The sequence below is a fragment of the Procambarus clarkii genome, chromosome 82 (assembly GCF_040958095.1).
Source record: "Procambarus clarkii isolate CNS0578487 chromosome 82, FALCON_Pclarkii_2.0, whole genome shotgun sequence".
Lineage (NCBI taxonomy): Eukaryota > Metazoa > Arthropoda > Malacostraca > Decapoda > Cambaridae > Procambarus > Procambarus clarkii.
Window position 1 is genome coordinate 6,398,922 of NC_091231.1, and position 15,649 is coordinate 6,414,570.

The following is a 15,649-nucleotide window of genomic DNA, read 5'->3' on the forward strand; positions in this document are numbered from 1 at the left end:
AAATTGTGCCACTTCACAAAGGAGGTAGTAAAGCAGATGCAAAATATATGGACTAATAGCTCTAACCTCACACATCATAAAAGTCTTTCAGTGTTAAGAAGCAAGATTACAAGTCACATGGAATAACATTTACATAACACTGGATAACACGGGTTCAGAACAGGGTGCTCCTGCCTTTTATAGTTGCTAGATCACTATGACATGGCCTTAGGTGCCACGGAAGACAAGCAAAACGCTGATGTAATATATACAGACTTTGCAAGAGCTTTCTACAAATGTGACCATGGTGTTATTGCGCACAAAATGCATGTAAAAGGAATTACTGGCAAAGTAGGGAGATGGATCTTCAACTTCCTAATACGCAGAGTGTAATAGTCAACACAGTAAAATCTGAATCATCTACTGTGAAAAGCTCAGTCCCCCAAGGACTGAGCTTTTCACAGCAGATGATTCGGATTCCGATACTGGTCCTTGAGGAGACAAAGTCCCCCAAAATACCTGCTCCGGTACTTTTTCTCATCCTAATATCAGACAGACAAGTATACAAACTACAGCACCGTATCATCATTCGCAGATGACACTAGAATTCTGTGTGAGTAGACAATGTAGAGGACATGGAAAACCTCCTAATCAGATGTAAATTCTGAAGACCTGATTCTGGAGACTTTGCAGTTCCTGTGATGCCTGGAGGGGTCTGGAAGGTCTCAGTGTCCACTCCAAGATGGACTAAGGTATTTTCTATTGCCTCCCTAGCACTAACAAAACTTAGCAGGGAAATTTAGGAAAGAGCTCAGCAGTAATGGTGCAGAATGCCACCCTGAGCTGACTATCATGAATCTCTCAATGAAACTCTCATTGAGCTTGTCTTGGGGAGCATCATTATAGCTCATTAGTCATTAATTAAGCTTATTCCTAAAAAACACAATTCTGCACAAAAAATAAATATCTTTCTCCTCAATATTCACAATATAAGATTTAAAAACACAAAGTGCAAAGGCATATTGGGCTCACCTGAGGTGCGACGGAAGAGACGTACTTCTCTACATATTCACTCCATCTTTCAACTTCAGTGACAGCAGGTGGAATGGTTGAATGGGAAGAGGAAGGAACTGTACCACTATGACTAATTCCGGTTCCCACACTTCCTCCACTATCTTCTCCTTCCTCAATCTCTGTGTCTATCAATTCTACACTCATTCTACAGTTCCTTTTATACTGAAAGAAACAATGAATTTTTTAAATTAACATACTTGTGTGTATATATATAAAAACAAATCAACTTTTAAAAGAGCCTAACTGAATTAAAACCAAAGTGACAAATAGTTACTACCTTCCAACAAATAATTTTTTTTGTCAAACTCTTTTTTTTTTAAGATATTAACCCATTTCTGAACTCTTCAAAACTATAACAAGAGCTAAGAGAACAGAAATATGTTTCTCATATACTATAGATTTTCACCATTAATCCGTTTCTCCTTGTATATCCCTCGAGGTATCAGTCCAAAAAAGAGAAGACATCTAATGAAGTGAAATTAAGTAATAAACATCTAAAAATTGATATCACTCATCCATTCATTGTATCATTTACATTAGAGGTAGAGGCAACAAGGATTACCCCTTGTTGCACAAAGGGTAAACAAACTCGACCCACACTTCGCGTCATCCACAGCAGCAGCTCATCACTTGATAGCACCAGGTGGACACTATACTGTACTTCAAGAAATTCTATACACAGGATTAAAAAAAAAAAAAAAATTCACATCCTTTAATACATTTCATTTCCAAACTTTATATTCACCTAGTTGTGCTTGCGGGGGTTGAGCTCTGCTCTTTTGGCCGCCTCACCTGTCAATCAATCAACTGATCAAATCCCCCCCCCCCTCAGTGAAAGGGTGAGAGAAACTGCCCATTTGTTTCTGCCATCGTCGGGGATCGAACTCAGAACCTAAGATTACGAGTGCCGTGCGGAGTCCACTCAGCCACAGGGCCCCCTATTTTTGTTGTTCACGCGCTCCCAGTTTCTTCACACACCACGTCTGCCCCATTTTTCCTCATCTTAATTTCCTCCTCCGAACACCTAAATTTATTAGGACAGAGCAGCACCAGTCTACATTCATTCATTCATTAGTTCATCATGCCTAATCCAGCATGATACACTCAACACAATCATACAATTTTACTTTTACCCTTTGCACCTCTCTTGACATTTTTATTCCAAATACAATCTATTGTCCTAATACCACTCACTCGTGCAGTCCTTTTGCTATATTTAATCCAATCTCGCTTCTTCTAATCACGAATTTTATGGTATGGGCAATTTGCCTGCCTTGACTTGCCCTACTCACAATAGTGATTGCACAAGGTCTCCTTTATTAACCATATACCACATTTTAACCATATACTTAAACTGATAGACCACTTCAGCATTTCACCACACACAATTTCCTTATTTGTTCGTAACTGACTATTAGTGCATGCTCATATTTTTAACAGTCTTTTCTGACACACATCAATAACATTTTCAACTAGTCGATTAAAATCTCTCTCACTCTACTAAAAGAAATATCATTTGCATGCATCAATTCTGACACACTTCAATAACTCATATAAGATCCTATAACTCATAACCTCTCTTTACATTCTTACCTGTATTTCAGTCATTACCTATCTAACCACTTGGACTGGATGTGGTTAGAGCGACGCTCTCACTTCATGCAGGATCGGTGTTCAATCCCCAACCATCCAAGTGGATGGCCATCACTCCTTCTTCCCTGGCCCATTCCAAATCTTTATCCTGATCCCTTCCCAGTGCTATAGACATAATGGCTTTGTGATTTACCCCTGATAATTCCCTCTCCCCTCAGTCATTACCCCATCTATGTACATATTCACTAGTGTGACATCACTGGTGTACCCATACATCAATATATCAAGCTAGTCACCCGTTACACAATTAACTCAAACATATGCAGTATTTCTTACATATACACTTCTCACAGCATTTAACAGTAATCTGCTAACTCAATAAACTCGATATTCTACCAAGCCAGTCTCGAATTGCCATATGCTTTCTCAAGTCCAAAAACCATTATATATCCTAAAATATCTTTCTCATGCCTTTTTCCATAAGCTAACTCAAACCAAATGCTGATATCCTAATATTTCTATCAAGACAACCAAGTTTAATTCTGTTCTTAGTCTTGCACCAAAAAACTAGCACAGTGTGTAATAAAAGGCCTCTTTCTGGGTGGGCCTGGTCAAAGCCCAGCACAAGGACAGATTCCTGGGGACCAATAACAATGTAGGGAGACACGAGTCCCTAGCAGTACCTGTATGTAAAAACATACCAAGAGACTAGAAGCCAAAACCCAGCCACCAAACAAAAGGTACAGTGGATCAAAGATTAGCCTCACTGTAGAAACATCCATAAAGGAAGTGAAACAAAACAGACAACTGCAAGGTTCACAAATAATAAGGAAATGAAGCAGCAAAGAACTCTACAAATGATCCACACAGTCAAACACCCCACCCCACTGGGAGCTGCTGGCTCCCCATGTCAACAATACTCAGTTTGAGTATAAGAAAACAAACCTATACCTTTGGTAGTGGAGGCAGGGGAACGGAATCACCAAAGGCCCACCCAGAAAGCGGTGTTTCATAACATTCAACACCGGTTTTCTGGATGAGCAAATGTGGCTCCCTGTAACTAACTACAAAGAGGAATTTGGGACTTACCAGAGAGAAGAGCAAAGACCATACACCCCAATGAGGGGAATCTCACCCAGACCAAAAACCTGACGGGGAACACCAGGTAATGAGCTGCCACGACCCTGGTAATCCCCCAAACCCCAGAGCCCTGATATCAGCCCCAGACATATTAGAAAACAGAGCAGGCAGAGAAACTTTCGAACATCATGGGACCGAGGACAGACTGCAAGCTGCCCAGATGTAACTATACCCCGAGCAACCCAAGATAAACAAGCCCTAGAACAAGACCAAGGAGACACAGTTGCATCAACAGGATCAACAAACTATGCATCCACTGTAGCAGCTCAGGTGGTGCACAGGTTATCTTGAGGTTTCTTGAGATGATTTTGGGGCTTTAGTGTCCCTGCGGCCTGGTCCTGGACCAGGCCTTCACTCCCAGGAAGCAGCCCATGACAGCTGACTAACACCCAGGTACCTATTTACTGCTAGGTAACAGGGGCATAGGGTGAAAGAAACTCTGCCCATTTCACTACCCATATCACTACCTGCTCTGCAGGTAGTGATAACCCAGTATAAATTATGCATCCCTGGCTGAATGAACTATGAATCAATAACCAGAGGCCCCTTCCAGAAGACAACTGTCTTATTCTTTGTTTAAATCCAGAAGAGAGCTACATGCAGAATTCAGCCCCTAAGAGGAACTGAATGAAGTGACCCCAGATGCTGAAAAACTGGGGAGCAATCGGAATGAAGACAGAATGGACCCAGGAGGAAGATGAATCCTCCACAGAGCCTGCCACACTGCTGCAAACTCTTGCACCATATTTTGTGCCTATAGGAGGCCCACCCAATATTCCTGGAAGGCCTGGTTAACAATGGTCACAAAATCCCAATCTAGGGGTTAGGCAATCATACATATTTAGTGACAGAGAAGGAATAAACCATGGGACCTAAACCTGAAAAGCCACAAGAGGAAACTCATAAATCAAAGCCTATGAATGAAGTGCAAGTAACTTATACCAGACATTCCTGGTAACTGCACAAAGGGGGTACCAGAACAATACTCCAAACCAAACTTTGCCCAAGGAAAACACCATGCAGGCAAGGTGTAGGCACCAGCACAACTGCTCAACCAATCATCGAGTAATATGGGGTCGTTCCAACACCAGAGAACTGGTATTGACAGAGGAAAGGAAGCCAACCAGGAAACCCAAGCCAGGTCTAGCCAAGTCCAAACCTGAGGATAGAACAAAAGGGACTTCTTTCGATCCACCAAGAACCTGAACCCAACAAGCTAAGAACTAGATCCGAGACCTGCAGATGTGTGGACTGGCTGGAAGCCCAAGCCAGCCAGTCACCGAGGTAGGCCAAAACATGATACCTGTGAAAGATGTAGCCAAGTCACAGTCCACCCACACTAACCTGAGGAAAATCCGAGGAGCCAGTATTCTGGACAATAGGGAGTACCCAAAAGGAGGAAGCTTGACTCCACACAATGAACCAGTCCAAAATCTCAGACTGAACCGAGACATGCTTGTAAGCATCCAGGAATCTACCTGTTTAATCCTGAGAGGTCGAGAATCTAACATAGTTGTGCTAAGTCCATCGTTAGGTCTTGGAACAACCTGGACACTCATATAAGTAAGGGGTAACTCGACCAAGCCAGAAACCAAACAAGTTGCCAAGACTGAACAGAGTTGCATGGAAGACACTTGCCCTAAAACTCCAGACATTAGGAGGGACTGAAGACCAACTCCACTGAAGGATGTGGGTGACAAAAGAGGCCTACGCATTGGGGGTCCGGGAGGCAAAAAACTATCATGAAATATGTAATAAAATGACACTTTCTGGATGAGCCCCGGTGGCTCCTCTGAAGCGCATTTTCCTGAGATGGCTCTCTCAACTACTAGGTCACATCAGCCGTAGAGTTCTGTTTGGCCTACCAGACACCAGAGCCAGAAATTGTGTTCCCCTTATAGATGTGCAGAAAGCAGGTGACACTCCTGACACCTCACCAAGGAAAGCATCGTGAAGGTCACTAAACTAATACAGACCACTGCTTGGTTCAAAAGAACCGAAGCCTTGAAGCTGCCAAACGAACTCCCCAAACAACGTCAACAAACGATTGAATCTCTTGAAACTAGCATGAGCTCGTTAGCACTCACCCTCCCCGCTAGTAAGGTGAGGAGGCTGGAGCTCCAGGTATCTCCCAACCTTCCAAGTCAGTTCTGGAGCTGATGTGAAGACCACAAACACCAACTCACGAACCTGGAAGGAAGAGGGAATCAGGGAGCCACTGCGGCTCATCCAGCTTGTGCCTATGGCACCTCTATTCTTCACTGGCAATATTCTTCATTTCCTTCCATATCGTTCACTCCAGCAGTTTTTTTTAATGAGCAAATTTGGGACCCAGCCCAACTGTATTTGATACTTATCTTGTCCCCTTTCTAGAGAGTATATTTGAGAGTTTTATCTCGGTCGTTAAGGTCTACGAATGCCGTGTATGTTCTCTGTATTCCCACTATATCAGCAATCTCTCCTGCTCTTAAGGGGGAAGTGAGTATCAAGCAGTACTGAAGGCGTGACAGCATTGAATGAGCATTGTGATGGGATCCCTGGATTTGAAGATTCTTGTAAACCACACTAACATTTTTACTAGGTGTCGCTGTATTTGCTTTGCTTGGTTATACGTTAAATCATCAGACACTATGATTCCCAGATACTTTAAATGCTGATTTTCTACTATGGGTTGATTTGATTGTGTCTTGAATCCTGTATTTTGTTTAGGGTAATAATGTGAAAATTTAGTTTTGAGGCTGGGAGCGTGAGAAATAAGCTAGATGTGGTTAAATATTTTTGCAGACAAGTTCACTTGTTAGTAGTCATATAACGTATAATTATTATTATAGGATGAAATGAAAATTTCACCAAGTGATGTTTCAATGAATCCCTCACTGCAACGAATTGGGGTTGGTCCCCTACAGCTCAATGAATCCAGGTTGTACTGTATTTGACACGAGAATAAGGAAAAGCAGTGGTGCGAGGACTGTCCCCCCCGAGGTACAGAACTTTTCACTGTGCTTGAACTATTTTATGTAATTGACACACTGCATTCTGTTTGAGAGAAATTTAAAATAAATTGCCTTACTTTACCTGTTATTCCTATTGACCTCATTTTGTGGGCCATTACTCCATGGTCACATTTATCAAATGCCTTTACAAAGTCTGTGTAACAAGTGTTTACAAAGTCCACATATGCATTCTGTTTTTCTTGTAATGCATCAGTGACTCATGGGGGGTTGAGTAGCCGTGACAGGCATTATCTTCCTGCGCTAAATACATGTTGGTCTGGGTTGTGGAGGTCCTTGGTCTTCATAAAATTTGAGATTTGATTCCTGATCATTCTCTCCAAGACTTATTATGTGGGACATTAGTGTGAATGGTATATGACAGTATATGTTTCGCTCCCTCCCTTGTGTAGGGAAGCTATATCTGCCGACTTAAGTACTTCTGGTATTTCCCAGTATCCAAGTTTTTTCTCGATACTACACTTGAGTGCTTATGCTACTGGCACTTTCCATTTCTATATAAATATTGAATTCCAGAAGCCTGGACTGGGCAGAATGCATGGGCCTGTTGTCAATCTATCTCAAAATCTGGGGAGTTCATGTTGATATGTTATATCTTCAGAGTTTGTATATCATGAATGAAAAAGCTGTCTGGATTTTCCACTTTCATGCTGTTTATTGGGGTGCTAAACACTCGTGCTGTTTTTTTAGGATTCACTAATTTCTTTGTCATCTTGTGTATGAATGTTCGCTTGTAAGTATAGGTCTAATACTGATAGGGCTTTTTGCTTTAGTTTTCACATATGTGAAGTATTTTTTGATTTTCCTTTATCTCTTGTATGGCTTTCTATTCCAATTGCATTTCTTCAATCTGATATGATCGCTAAAATCTCTCCTCTCCCATTTTAAATTAGTCTTTCTTTGTAGCAATAGTCATGTCTGCTTAAGCATTTCCATTAATTTTTCCTTCTGTGGTGCCATCTGCTGTCTCTTTCTAAGCTGGTTCATTTTCTGGATTTCTGTTAAGGAACGCATTTCAGACGGATTTTATATGCTTCAGCAGTCGGGTATTCTATTCTTTAGCGAGATTTATATTTCTTTACTTTAAAATACTATAATAACAGTTTTGCAAATGAATGTTGGCAAGTTCCATGTTTATTTTTCCAGTCTACACTATTAAAATTTCATTTATTGAATAAACCCTGTAACTTAATAATTTTTTTAGAGCATGAGTAGTGATGTTAGTTTGCACTTCAATGAACTTATGATCTGAGAATGTGGTAACCGAGACTGCAATGTCCCCGATTATTCCTGATTATTTATTCAATGTTTGTTAAGTTCATATCTAGAATATTTTTGATTCAAGTTGGTTCTTATTTGCTGGTTGGGTGAAATTTTGCCACAGGATCAAAGTAGTTCTCTGAGCCGTGGTTGATTATTTACAGATTTTCTGGTATTATTAATGGTTGCAATTTACCATCTTTGACTGGGTAGGCTGAGGTCTCTGAGGAAGATAATATCTGGAATTGGGTTTGCCAGATTATCAAGAATATTCTCGAATCTGTTATCTGTTCCGTGAATTCTTCAACCATGGCACCCTCCAGATCTTCCAAGTGTTACGTAACAGAGCATAAACTTGAGTACTGTGTATAGTGATTCTTAAGTGTGTACAGTATGATAACAGCAAAAATGCTTATGTAATATACTGCAAATAAACCATTTTAGTGTGCACATTAGTGACAAACATATTTGTGTGTACTAACAATCCACGTGTTCTGTGATACAAAGAACTAAAATGACACCTCAGACCATAATAAAAAAAAACTGACATTGAAATTGTGTGTCATTACAAACCACTAAGTATTTCTATTGCGTGTAATAATCTCATAACCGGTTATCAGTTCAGCCGAGACCCGAATTTTTTGCAGGAAAAAGTCATAACAGTACGCATTGAATATATAATATTTTTTTCCAAGTGCAATGTTGTACTGGGATATCATTAATATTTTTTGTCACAATGTGTAAAATATTGATTCACAGATATATTCTGGTCACTAATGTGAGCTAAATGTTATATTCTTTGAGCAATAAAACATACTGATTTTGCTATTAGACATATATATACACACACACACAAATCTAACTATGTACATTTTTGAGCACCAGAATGAACCACCCGACTCACTGTAATGCCTGAAATATAATATGCCTATCACTAACCCTAGGCAACAATGTGACTATTATCAGAATCCTACGTCATTAAATCCTAAATATGAATCATGTTTATTTTCTTAAGGCACATAAGGTTGTGTCATGAAGTATAGATGAACCAAACCATGGCAAGTGCTGTGGCTGTCTGAGTCATGCTATGGACATCATAAAAACAGCATTGTGTTCACTGATACAGTATCTGAAAATTATACAGTTTCTATCATGTTCAGGATCTTCTATGATACTATCACACAAGCTGAACAGTGGTGCTATTAGCTCATGCTGCATGTGTCACCCTTAGTTGCTCACTCAGTACTGAGGCCTTCACACCAAGGAACCAAACGATGTCCACAATTTTTTTTCCAAAATGGAATTTGTTTATGATGGCCTAAGAAAGCCAGAGTGAACTCTGTGTACCCTTTTGAGTTTAAAATCTTACCGGTATGTTAAATCATTCCTAGATGAATGACACAGGTTGGTCAGATATGCTGCAGTCATCCCTGTATGACTCTTGCAGTGGAAGAGTTAAAATAATTACGGTAAATTCTTCTCTCAATTAAAAAAAACTTCAAAAAGACACATGCTTACGGTATAAATTTTGAAACAATTTTCATCTTGGAGAAGGCGTTCAGATTTTTTCTGGTAACTTTGTTCAGCAGCCAATCGTCTGTGTGATGATGCTATGGGACCGCCTGCACCACCTTTCTTGGCCTCAGACAGGTACATAGACGTGCATTGGGCAGGGGGCTCATCACACACCAGATGTTGCAATTGTCTCACTGCTCCCGTCACTACCTGTGTTAGTGAGAAATAACTTATAACCATCGGCAAGTAACACCAAACAAGACTTTTGACTTCGATACACACCCTCGGTAATTCTAGTAATTTCAGTAATCACTCAGCCCTCCCACACCCACCTCAGAACCCACTTGTGTTACTTATTACGTAACAAGTAACGAAATGTTTTGGAATGTTTTCTAAAACTAATTGCAATGAACACTGTAGATTGCTCCCCTTGTGAATACCATACAGTATTATCACCATTCTTTGCAAATTACTGGCTGGAAAGTATGAAAAGTTATGTTTATTTTTTTTATTGAAACATGTATGAGGAATTTTGAAATGTTTTAAATTTATATATTTAGCCCTGTTATGCATAATTTATTATAAAAACATATTCTGTATGGCATCTATACTTTAGCAAATTCATTTGTGAACATTTTGACAAAAAATTTAGTTACAACTGAAATCTAAGGAGATGTTTATAAACCAAAAAGAAATACAGAAAATGCACTGTTTCAGAGATATAATTTTACCTTATCCATCGTAAAACCGGTATATGCATGGATCCCAAACATTTCCCGTAAAGTATCTTCATATGCTGTGGATTCCAAATTGCCATCTAAAACATTCTTCACCATATCTAACATGGCAGGGTAATAGTCTTCAATAGCTATCTCATCTGAAAACAGAAACGGTATTGTAAGTTTAATGCTTACTAAATACTTTGCCCCTTTCATCAACATAATAGCTATTTTTGGCTACTACAGTATGTGATGTTTATATTTGGCTTAAATATATGAATGTATGTATACTTTTCTCCATCTTGGGCACAAATGCGACAATGATGGATAATAGAATAATGAAATCAAAATACAGAAGGGAGAACATGAGGTTCAAGTGATTGGTGTGTAGCCGACATTATGGAAATTAAGTGTAGGAATTCATACAAGAAAGATTCTGTAATGGCATACGAAAAATAGAACAGACAAGAAAAGAAAGTTTATATATATGGCTACCTAAGCACTATTTGGTTATGGTCAAAAGGAGGAACAAGGCATCAAGAAACATACAATCTTGAAGACTTCTTTCCTGAAAGGCATATGATGGTCAAATTCTTGATGGGATGAGTAATATACATGGAATATATACATTGTACATGTACCATTATTGTTTCACATCATTACCTGTTTCAAATGTTCATGGATAAGAATACAGTGTGAGGTACTCACTCAAAATGGATGGCATCACTGTACAGATGTGGATTCACGATAAAGATAACAAAATTATTGTTTTTTTTATTCAACAAGCATATTTAGAACTTAATTAAGTAATAGTGACTTTACAGAATAGTCTACTGTACAGAAAAACCACTCGATATTGCAATGGTCTACAATATTTCCTAGTTGTCCAGTGAGTCCACATCCCCCAATAAAAAATAAAGCACTGAATGTAATGAAATATCATGACATATTTCATTACATTCAATGCTTCATTTTTGATGGAATGTTGATGGCCTTGTCCATCACCATTCCGTCAAAATCAAATGGAAGCAAGAGAAACTGTCCTCAAGAACATTCAACACACCCTAATGTGAACTGCACTGAGAAGCTATTCCAAAGAGTCCAGTCCACATGAAAACATTTAAATGACCCACCCAGTTTAGGCAATGGGCTACTAGGGGTGCAATCCGCATCTCTACAAACTCTACTGCAGTAACCTGCATGAACTGAAGATAAAGAGTTTCCAAATCCAGGTTGGTATGGTGAGAACAGGGAAAAAGCCAAGGATGGAAGCACAGTCAGTACTGGGCTAGCCAAAGGAGAGAAAAGAAGACTGACCAGGTATTCCATACCAGACCAAGCCAATTCAGAACCCAGGAAGTCACCAACTGGGTTCTGTTCTTTGACTTGTCCTGTTTCTGACTTATGTAAATGATCTTCCAAAGGGTATAGGCTCATTCATCGCTCTCTATGCTGACGAATGCTAAAATTATGAGAATAATTAAGATAGAGGATGAGAGGGGAGGAATGGAAAGGAATGAGCCCATCGAAGAAACCGAGACACCACATGAAAGTTCAGACTGATTCCCCTATAACAATGTCACTGGGGTGTACCACAAAGGGGCTAATAAGAATAAAGCGTGACAATCACCAGATGAATGATGAAACTGTTCCCACACACAGGTGGAGACAGGCTCGCTGAAGCAATATATGGCAATAGGACGACTCGGTAATCAGCCAGGAACTGTTAAAAAGACATTTTCAAAATTTACACACACACAAGTCAGCTATACAGACTCTTACTAGATCACAAGACCATGAAAGCTAACAACACTAAAGAAAAGGTAAAAAAAGGCAACCATGCCAGGAGCGCAAGGGAAGCACCTCTGCAGAACAAATCCAGAATCCTAACCATAAACACCTGCTGGTGATAAGTGCAGGCAACCATGGAAAAGAACACATGACACACACACACATTCAAAGAAAATACAAAGCTCAACATGCACCAAGAGCAGACAGGCACAAAAGCAGCATGTTAGATAACACACAAGCAACTTCTATAATTCTCCTTGACAGGCCTCACAGCAGAGAACAGGTTCCATGCACTTCATGGAAGCAAGGCGATTAAAGAGGTGTCAACTTGTAGAAGAGAACCCCAAACCCCTCAGAGTAAGTATCGCTGATAAGATAGGAGAAATGAAGGCAACTACCAAGGAAGGAAACTATGGTGCTCAGAGTAAAACAATTCAGCCAGGGCATGTGTAATGCAGGCGACAGAAAAAAAAAATTTGGGAGGTCGAAAAAAAAAAAAAAAGGAACACCCCCAACCTATCAAGACCTAAGGACAGCCAATACCACTTGGTTAAATGGAGAACTCGAGGATGGGTCCTGTTTGAGCAGTGGTTTCCAACCTTTTTGGGAACAGCCATATTTTCCAATAATCAAGACACAATTTGGTTAAAACCCACTAGTTGGTATCACTGGTATATAACCAGCTCACTGGTTAATCCCCATATACCCACGATTGTGATTGTAAGGTCTATCAGCACTTTTCAATTTACAATTTGCATTGCGTACACACAAAATGGCTAAGGAAGTGAGTTTGCAATAAAAGTCCAGATGATGCATTTCAGCATCAGCCTAAAAGTGGCAGTGTCCTCTGCCTTAGTCCTCTCAACTTCTACCCTCAAACCCACTTCAAAATACTTGCCTTCATTCATTCAACATACATTATACCACGGTACAAATACAAAGCATTTTCCACATGCATTAGAATACATCCAAGATGCTTACTTTTAGGCTTGAGTCTTAGCGCTACTGCTGTTGCTTCTTTTCTGTCCTTTTTATCTTTGGCTTCCTCTGCCGCTATCCGCACAGCATGCTCGTACATGGTAGTGAGACGGCAGCACAAGATTTGGTGTAACCGAAGAAAAAGGTACCAATTGTTGTTGCACATAAACAATCTGTATTCATCATCCTGAAATAATAAAATTACACTAAAATCAGTCAATTTTGTTTTACTTTAAGAAGTAACTGAGGATTACAATCAAAATTAAATAAACAGATAAAAAAATAAAATTACATCCCCCCCCTACACACACACACACACAAAGGTTCTCACCGGTTGGACGTTTCCATTTCCAACAGACCCTGGCTCTTCTTTCACTTCTACCTTGTCTTCGTCAACTTCACTCTTTATACTAATTTTTTCATCTTCAGTCGCATCACCATTTAGAGCTATTTTATTTTTAATATCATCTTTGGTTTTATTATTATTATTGTTATTGTTATTATTATTCCCACTAGTTTCTCTCACACTTTTAGTATCACAATCTTTTTCTTGGTCAAGACCTCGATTTCTCGTTTTTCTCTTATTAGAATTATTGTTCGTTGTGGCACACGGAGTAGACGAGGGTTGCTTGCATTCACGTCCTCTCAGGTCCCGTCGACCACCACTCTCACACTTTCCTTCACTTTTACCATCCTCCTCCTCCTCATCTTCATCTGTGAAAGAATGGAGCAAACTCTTATTATAAAATACAGTTACATAAAATGTAGAGATAATGTAATAAAGAGTATAACATGTTTTAATCAACATATTGGAGACTGTAGAATGGTTACCTTCCATATCTTTCTCATCATCAGACATGTCTTGTCTTGTGTGAAAGAGAAGGTCAGGAATAAAATGTCTGACAATCTGCTTGATTTTGACCTTGTCATCTTTATGGTAAGTTGTTTGTCTCTTCACATGGTGGATTATCAAATTTGCTGCATCATCAATGATAGATTTATCAGGATAATGGAGCACCATATGAGGGCCTGTAATAACGTCTCCGCTCTCCTCAGCTTGCTCGTGACGCTACAAAAAACCAAGAGAAAAATAATAATTAAAAAAATATTACAACATTTACTTGTGGTACACGTTTTCAAGTATCTCAACTGTTTTAACTTATGGTGGAAATTTATCCATAAAATGTATGGAAGAAAGCATTCAAATATTACACAATTATACCTAATGGTCTTTCCAATGTTACCATAATGTAACCTTGAAAAAAGCACTTGTATTTAATCAACTACATTTTTTTTATTATTTGTTTTTAAACTGATGCTTTATTAACAGTGCATGTGTTTTAAGGGAAAATGTTAAATATATGCTAGCATTTGAAAACTTCAAGCTAGAGTAAAGATGACTTGGGCACCTTAAGTGGATCATGACTATCTAAAATCTCAAAGCCCCAAATGAGGCCCAAGAAAGAGAATGACAAACCAGAGAAATGTCTGAAGATCACTGACAGCAACAATAATTAGTGGAACAAGAGTAAAGAACTTTGTCCTTGGTGATTTTAGTCACAGAAAACGACTACATAATGAAGCATGCCAATAGAGGGGATTGCACAAGGATAGAAAAATTGCAGCCTGTCCTCATAAACAAAGGCCAAACCCCGTTTATGAATGAAAAACAGTGTACACACGACTCATGACGTTCGAACACTTCTCGAACAAGTGCTTTGCTGACGCCTTTTGTTTGAACCACAGCGCTGTAAATGCTTCACCCATGTACTAAAAATACAAATAATCACCAACAGACCCTAAACACCTAACCTAACCATTGATGAATGCATCTTTGGGGTCGACCACTGGATGGAACTGACTTGATCTAAGGATGGGTTGAAAAATTGATGGACACTACAGGTACAACCCGTTCTCGCAAATTTAATAAGTCAATATTGACTTATTAGTTGCGTGCATAGGTGACATACTAAACATAATAGTTTCCCTTGAAAAGCTTCATAGAAAACACCGACCTTACCTAACCTACTTAGTATGTTAAAATAAGCATCTTATAGCTTCGTAATTACAATTGTTACTTAACCTATTATAGGTATAGGTTAGGTAATAATTGTAATTACGAAGCAATAAGATGCTTATCTTAACATACTAAGTAGGTTAGGTAAGGTCGGTGTTTTCTATGAAGCTTTTCAAGGGAAACTATTATGTTAAGTATGTCACCTATGCACATATTTAATAAGTCAATATTGACTTATTACATTTGCGAGAACGGGTTGCCAGGTAAGTACCTCCCTACCTAAAGCAACAAAATGAAGCCAACAAAGCTTCCATAGGTGAATGAACTGGTAGAACTAGAGAGAGAGAGATAAGAAGGGCAAGATTAACCAATGGTTCAACAGCACAATACAAGGAAGCCAAGTACAGAAGTATGAGAGCACAATAAATTAGGAATTACCCCATCACAATTTTCAGGTGATAATTCTAATGAAATATGGAATGTCTGCTAGGCAAACTCAAGAAACAAATATAAAAGAACAAGGAAGCAGATGGCAAAGTACAAAACTTTGACATTTTTCTGAAGTCAGTGCA

At 39.2% G+C, this 15,649-nt stretch overlaps 1 protein-coding gene across 27 annotated transcripts in view; it reads right to left on the reverse strand.

Moving 5' to 3' along the window:
- Sin3A (SIN3 transcription regulator family member A) overlaps positions 1 to 15,649 on the reverse strand; it is a 107,528-nt gene that overhangs the window by 4,185 nt on the left and 87,694 nt on the right. For all 27 annotated transcript variants that reach the window (XM_069316019.1, XM_069316029.1, XM_069316026.1 and 24 more), the window contains 6 exons: positions 13,892 to 14,129; positions 13,392 to 13,774; positions 13,064 to 13,247; positions 10,304 to 10,449; positions 9,576 to 9,782; positions 1,012 to 1,215 (listed from right to left, as the gene is read on the reverse strand). In XM_069316019.1, the coding sequence (XP_069172120.1) occupies positions 1,012 to 1,215; positions 9,576 to 9,782; positions 10,304 to 10,449; positions 13,064 to 13,247; positions 13,392 to 13,774; positions 13,892 to 14,129 (1,362 nt within the window). The remainder of the gene's footprint in view (positions 1 to 1,011; positions 1,216 to 9,575; positions 9,783 to 10,303; positions 10,450 to 13,063; positions 13,248 to 13,391; positions 13,775 to 13,891; positions 14,130 to 15,649) is intronic.